The sequence below is a fragment of the Schistocerca serialis genome, unplaced genomic scaffold (assembly GCF_023864345.2).
Source record: "Schistocerca serialis cubense isolate TAMUIC-IGC-003099 unplaced genomic scaffold, iqSchSeri2.2 HiC_scaffold_1417, whole genome shotgun sequence".
In the NCBI taxonomy this organism is placed as follows: Eukaryota; Metazoa; Arthropoda; class Insecta; order Orthoptera; family Acrididae; genus Schistocerca; species Schistocerca serialis.
In genome coordinates this window covers 16,770,568-16,777,895 of record NW_026047644.1, presented here as the reverse complement: position 1 = coordinate 16,777,895, position 7,328 = coordinate 16,770,568, and the positions used below count along the sequence as shown (strand labels likewise).

Here is a 7,328-nt window from a genome sequence, read left to right as displayed (position 1 = left end):
CTCACGTCACCTATAGTGTCCCATCATGAGCGCAGTGAACCGTTTTTTTTTAATATTTGCACACAACTTATTCATACATTGTTCGTTGCAAAACAAAATGTTCGTTCACAACAGAGAGCACAAAACATAACAAATATCACTTCACTTTGAGTACAGTTTTCTGTTACATATTTACATAGATATAAAAATTTTCTGTGAAACATGTATCTATCCATTTACACTACATTGTTTCGTAATACATATACATATTTTATATTTTTCAGTTGCATTAAACTAGATATTTACAAATATATATGGGTCAGACATAAAAAAAAATTATCTAATAGGTTCAGTGTGTTGTGATACATTCAGAAAATCCATTTTCTTTTATAGGTCTCTTCCCCTTTTTAATAAAGTTTTCCTTTTAAGTATATTTTCCTTTACATCAGTACTACACAATAAGTGTTCTTCCTCATTAAATGTTTCCTGCAACATAAACTTTCATAATAGGTTAGAAAACATCCTTGAGATGATCTGTCCTGAAAAGTCATGATTACAATAAGACACGACACGTCACATCCACAATCAATTCCAAATTAGCACATGCACAAAGTATCATTTACAAATAAAATAAAGTATATAGCCTTGCTCAATTAATTTCATTTGTCATTTCCTGTAGAGTTTTTTTTTTTTTTTTTTTTTTTTTTTGTGCATGTTGTGTTCATGTGGATTGTGGTGTGAGTGTGAATAGAAAATCAAGTGTCTATCATGCCAATTAATATATCAGGTTCAGAGCAGCAATTGTCTCCGGTCATTTAGTCTGTCAGCTTGTCTGCAAGGTATTAACAAATATAATCAGTAACTGTGCTTTGCATGAAAATTGTTAGTTCTTCCTGTGTCTTATCTTCTTGTTGCTGCTGCTGTAAAATGTAGATACTTAAGATTATAGCTTATATCTTCTTCTTCTTCCAGCTTGAAGTACCAGATGTGACTTACCTTGTTTTTGTATCAGCATACTCTGCTAAGGGCTAAAAGTTTTCAAATCTTTGTGAGGGTACAAACCTAAAATTCTCTTATTCTTGGGGTTTTGTAACAGATATGCTCCAGGATGTGGTATATCAATGATTGTGTAAGGACCTTCATATAGCGGACGCCACTTAACATTACGTTTTAGAGGTAATGACGATTTGTAGTGGGTCTTAAGTAAAACTTGCATGCCTATTGTAAAGTTTTGCCTTCTTTTCAGATTAGCACCATAGTTCTTATTTCTAATGTCAGCTTGTTCAGTAATTGCCATGAGTACTTCCCTTACCTTTTCCTCGTGTGAAGGTTTGGTGTCAGAAAATTTTGGTAGTGGGTTGCTCCATTCATTAGTTTCCTTTGTGTCAAACATGATTTCTCTGGGAGTGTAGGGTGTGTTGTATATATTTAAATTGTTGTGTATTTCCTCAAAAAGTGCTAGGTAATGTATCCAGTTTGTGTGCTGTGTTGAGGTATAAGTTCTCATGAATCTATTTAATTCTCTAAAAATTCTCTCACAAGGGTTGGCTGATGCATGAAAATTTGAAATAAAGATGCTCTTAATGTTATTGTCCTTTAGAAATTTTCTCCAGGTGAATCCTGCATAATACTTGGCGTTATCTGATAGAATGGCTTTAGGTTTTCCACAATATGGCATGTAATCATTTGTGAATCTTCTGATGATGGTGTTTGCTGTGGGTGACTTAATGGCAAAAAGTTTGATGTGCTTAGAAAATATGTCGTAAAATGCTAGAATGTATTTGCAACCTCCGATGCTAGTTGGATGAGGTCCGCTAACATCTGTACAAAGTATCTCTTTAGGTCCAGTAGGTAAGATAGAGTGCAAATCTGTTTTGGTGGATTGATTTTGTGGCTTGGATTTTTGACATATGAGACATTTGCTGATAACATCATGTATTTTTCTTCTCATGTTTGGAAAATAGCAATATGTATGTAACTTGTTTAGACATTTCTTTGTTCCGTAGTGTCCCCAAACTGTGTGAGTGTGTGCAACGAGATTGTGTACAGAATCTTGTGGTATGCAAACGCACCAGTTAGTAGCATTTGTGTGTCTTTTGTAGAAAAGTATGTTGTTGTGTAACATGTATCTGTCTTGTAAAGTGTCATTGTGTTGTTGTACTATGATTTGTTTTATTTTGTACCAGTGTGGATCTGAATCTTGTAGTGTTGCCATGTTCTTGCATAGGTCTATGTAGTATTGTGTAAACTGTTTGTCTTGCATGAGTAGTATTCTGTAATCGTGTGTGTTCTCAAAGTCTGTATTGTTATGATGTAATCCTTGCGGTAGTCTTGAAAGTGTGTCAGCTATTATGTTGTCTTTTCCCTTGATGTGCTTGATTTCAAAAGAGTAATTCTGTAATGCAAGTGCCCATCGTGTAAGTCTAGGATGAATGAGTTTACATGACAAAAGGAATGTAAGTGCTTGATGGTCAGTGTATATAATGGTGTGTCTTCCATACAGATAATAATTAAACTTTTTAAATGCCCATATAATAGATAATGTTTCCAATTCTGTGGTGGAGTAAGATCTTTCACATTCTGTTAAAGTACGACTGGCAAAACCAATGATCTTAATATGTTCTGAAGTTTCTGTATTAACAAGTTGAAATAAACAACATCCCAAACCAATGTTTGATGCATCACAAGCAATACAAAAGTTCAAATTGAAGTCTGGATGTTCCAGCATGTTAGAATTTACTAAGGCTTCTTTGATTTTAGTAAAGTCATTTTCACAGTCTTGGTTCCAAATCCATACCTGGTTCTTCTTTAATAACTTTAGTAAGTATCTGCTATTGAGTAACTGTTTAGGTATGAATCGTCTGAAAAATGAGCATAGACCGAGAAATGATTTTAACTGTTTCTTATTAGTGGGACTGGGGAAATGTCTGATAGCATCTAATTTTGAAGGGTCAGGTTTAATGCCTTGTGTGTTGATGATGTGTCCTAGGTATTTGATCTCACAACAAGCAAATCTAGATTTACAAATATTGGCAGTGATACCAGCTTTTGTGAATCTGCATAGCAAAGTGTTCAGGGTATCAGTGTGATCCTTCCAGGTTTTTGAGGCAATCAGTATGTCATCTACATAGTGTGTAACAGTTTCTAGTAAATCATCACCGAGTACAGAGTTTAGTGCAGTAATGAATACTCCTGAGCTTGCATTTAGGCCAAATGGTAATACACAAAATTGATAAGTTCTGCCACCAAACATAAAGGCTGTATATTTTCTGGATTCTTTGCTTATTGGCACCTGCCAAAACGAATTTTTAAGGTCTATTGTAGAGAAATATTTTGCATCCAAGAACTTCTGAAGTTGTTCGTCAAGATTTTCTGGTTGTGTCCTCACAGGTAAGATAATTTGGTTGATAGCTCTTGCATCTAATACTAACCTGATACTTCCATTGTGTCTTTTCACTACATGCAAAGGGCTACAATATGGAGATGTTGATGGTTCTATAATATTCCATGCAATCATTTTCTTTAGTTCTTCCCAAACTGCAGGTCGCAGAGCTAGAGGTACATTGTATGACTTGTGGTAATAGATTTGGTGAGGCTTGACTTCAATCGTATACATATATGTGTTGATCCTACCTGGCTTACTAGTGAAAACATCCTTATTCTTAAGTAAAATATGTTTAAGCTGGGATCTCTCCTCTTCATTAATAGCATCACATTCTGATAACTTAGAATTAATTTGTGTAAGTACATCATTCACTACCTCACCGTGTGATACAGGTTGCTGTGTGGAATCTATGTCAGTCTCACGTATAATTTGTATCTTGTAGCCAGAACAGTGCTTGTTATGGTCTACTAGTCGAGTGTCCAAGTTCAAAACTATGTCTCTGCCTTCATACTTAAAATAACAAATGCCTTTGGAGAAGTCTATAGTACAGTCCTTCTCGCAAAGAAAATCAATACCCAATATACAATTGGCAGCAAGGTTTTGGACAACTAGGAAAGGCCATTGTACGATTCCATTTCCCATATTAACAGTCACAAATACCTGCTTATTAACTCTACTTGACTTATTACCTAATGCAGTTAATATTAAACAGTTCTGAACTGGGAACTCTGGTATCTTAGAAGTTTTCTTCATCATAGTATAAAAATTGTGAGAAATCACACTGACAGCAGCTCCTGTATCAATAATTATGTTAGTAGGTATACCTCCTACAATGCCTGAGGTGGAAGACAGTACAAATCTTTTCTTTACATTGTGACATTGTGTGTTGTCATTTATCAGATCATCAGCTAAGTTTCCACTTTCATTATATCTTAAGAATAGTGTAGGCAACTCTTGTTGTGTAAATGTTAATTTTTCTTGTTTCACAGTTTCACTAGCAAGTGTGTATTCAAACATAGTTTCTAAATTGAAGTTGCCCCCCAAATGTTCCTCAGTCACGACCTGGGGCTCAGTAATGACTGGTTCTAGTTTACCTGGTTTGTCTGGTCATTGGTAAGTGTAGTTGTAGTTTCATTAGCTACCTCAATAATATTTACATTTGGATATTGTCTTTGCCAATCACCTGTCTGGTTTCGTTTGGCTGAAGTCACTTGTTGGTTTGTGTTGCTTGTTTGCGCAAAATTCCCTTGTGGCATCTGAATATGATTTTGTGGTGGCGGTTGCGGTGTTTGCCACTGTCTCACATCATACTGGTTGTCGTTCTGATTAAAGTGCGGTGTAAGTGTTCCATTTCTTGTGTAATCTGTGTTGTTGTTTCTTTGCCAGTGTTTGTGTTTTGCTTTGTGTCCGTTGTTGTTTCCATTATTGCTTCTTGAATTAAAATTGTTGTTTCTTCGTTTTTTGTACGGGTTATCTCCCTGTGTATAGTTATAGTTGTTGTTTGTGTGCAGCTGTGAGTTGTGGTGACTGTTTTGCATGTTTACTGTGTGTTGTGAATTTTGCTGTGTGTTTGGTAATGTAGCAATGTAGACATGTTGATTCCTACTGCGTGAGTTGTGTGTTGGTTCTTGTTCTTCATATAGTAAATCAACAGCATCTAACTTTTCCATAAAATATTCAGGATCGTCGTCCGGTAAGTACAGTAATTTCTCTTTAATATTAAAAGGAAGTCTTGCTTTCAGTGATCGGATCACATCTTTTGGTTTCACTGGTTCATTAAGGAAGTGTGTCATGTTTAGGTACTTCTCGAAATATCTGCGCAGGTTGCCGTTTTTAGGATTGAAGTGTTCGGGTTCAGTGACTTGTTTGCGGATGCGTTCCTGCACAGTGGGTGACCAAAACTTATTCAAGAAGGCGCGTTCAAACTGCTCGTATGTTACACATCTGTCGCTTTCATGGTAAGCCCAGACAGCAGCGTCCCCTTGAATGTAATCCACAACGTACGCAATGCGTTTGTGGTCGCTCCACGAACGTGGGAATGCGTTTCTAAAAGCTTTTAAGAAGATGACAGGGTGTACAGTGTTTTTGCCTGGTATAAAAGGTTGGAATTTACGGTGCTTGAATAGCCTTTCTTCTTCTTTGTTACGTGTTCGTCTGTTTCTTTCCGTGTAATCATTGAATTCTTCCCTGTGTGTACATGGTTCTTCATCAGAATGATAATTGTATTGTATTTCGGGTGATGGGTATCTGTTGCTATGCGTGTCAGTGTATTGTGTATTTGAGTGTTGAAATTCGTGTGAGTACATGTGTTCATTTCCGAATCGAGATTTTCTTCTGTGTGTGTAAAAATGTGTAGTGGGTGTACTATTCTGTTGTGCTTGGCATTGAGTTGTCTTTGTTTGCATATCGTCATCGATTACTTGTCTATTGTTGTTCATGTATTCCACTACAGAATCGTGCACAATATGTGGCAATTTGTTCTGTATACATTCTTCAAAAATTTCGTCTTTGTGTGCCGTCCATTCTTTAAATTGTGAATTAATGCGAGACAAATGGGGTTCAGCCTCTATCTGTATTGTTGTGTGAATCTGTTTGTGAATGTCAGCTACGTTTGTTTCTATTGTATTCACCTTTAAATTAATTTCGTCACATGCGTGCGTGTTTGATTCTAGTTTGCAATTAATAGTTTCACAGGTTTTTGTCAAGTCATGGATGTGATTGGCATTGTCGCTTTGTCGTAATTCTAAATTTTCGAATTTTTCCGTAAGATCGTCGACCTGTTCGGAAAGACGTGTATTAATTTCATCTACCTTTTGAGTCAGTATGGCGAAGTCTGATTTTATGTCATTTCTGAAGGCTGCATTGTCTGTCATTAATTGTGAGAATTTTTCGTCATTATCTTGCTTAATATTGGATATGCCTTCCAAAATTGAATTCAGTATAGCGCCAAAATTTTTATTGCAAAATGAGCTTGCCCCCGCCGCGTCATTAGACGTGACGTGGTCTCTCAGGTTTGGTTCTGAATTGCTCCTCTCGGCGTTTATTTGTGTCGGTAGCGGATTATTTTGATGTGTTTGCGTGTCTGTATTAATTTCTGTGTCTGAATGTGTCTGTGTATCCATGTTTGCATTACTTGATTGTTGTTCCATTGTGTACTGGTGTCGAGTTTTTACCATATCGTGAATAAATTGTGTGCAAGAAAAAAATTGTTTAAGCGCGTAGTGTGAAAATGTACTGCCTATGTGTGTGTTTAAATGACTGAGAATGATTGAGAGATGACTTTAAAGATCGAAAGTAGCATACATGTTCATGGTGACTAGCCATGTTGCTTGAATCTTGTACAATGTCGGCCATATTGTGCAATGTAACTTGCGTATTGTTGGATCGGAATGTAATCGTCTGAATAATGAGATTTCGCGAAATTTGGAAAAAATTACTGAATGGAAACTGAATATTGAATTTAATGCTGAGAAAAATAATTTTGAATGAAAAATGTGCTTGGAATCAATTGTGGATGCGCGAGTGCTGCGTCTTACCGTACATATCGTCTTGATGCGAAGATTGCATTTCCAGTCCAAATTGTCTCCAGATTTTATTCGTTTCTTCAATATTCTCGTCACCGGTCAGGATGTACATGAAAAAGAACAATTAGTTGTAGTACAGATACAATAATGAGTCCTGGCACATAGTCGCCAGTGTAACAAATAAAAAATATAAAATAAAATAATACTAAAATATAATAATAATAATTTGTAATAATAATAATTGTTATTCGTTTGGATAAGTAATTGAGGGATTAAAATTTTACGCCGTGAATTAATTGAGCTTCGCACGTCCGAAGATGTACGGAACGTAGCCAGGGCTCATTATGTATTTTTTTTTTGTAGACAGAGTCTGATATCTGACCTCAGCATCAATCATGAAAATGGAGTGACTAAAACTACTAAAACAAAGAAAAGCATAC

At 36.0% G+C, this 7,328-nt stretch overlaps 1 protein-coding gene across 1 annotated transcript; it reads right to left on the bottom strand.

The window, feature by feature from the left end:
* Positions 1 to 768: 768 nt before the first annotated feature.
* Positions 769 to 5,034, bottom strand: LOC126442982 (GATA zinc finger domain-containing protein 15-like). The gene is made up of 3 exons (XM_050090831.1): positions 4,522 to 5,034; positions 976 to 1,007; positions 769 to 811 (listed from the first exon to the last, which is right to left on the bottom strand). Exons 1-3 carry the CDS (start codon positions 5,032 to 5,034, stop codon positions 769 to 771), a joined length of 588 nt encoding a protein of 195 aa, XP_049946788.1.
* Between the last annotated feature and the right edge of the window lie 2,294 nt (positions 5,035 to 7,328).

Coding starts and splice junctions, on each gene's coding strand:
- LOC126442982 (XM_050090831.1), bottom strand. CDS start 5,034: ATGGAAAAGTTAGATGCTGTTGATTTACTATATGAAGAACAAGAACCA. Junction 1,008..4,521: donor GGCAAAGACAATATCCAAAT/GTAAATATTATT, acceptor GAAAACTTTTAG/CCCTTAGCAGAGTATGCTGA. Junction 812..975: donor TATGCTGATACAAAAACAAG/GTAAGTCACATC, acceptor AATACCTTGCAG/ACAAGCTGACAGACTAAATG.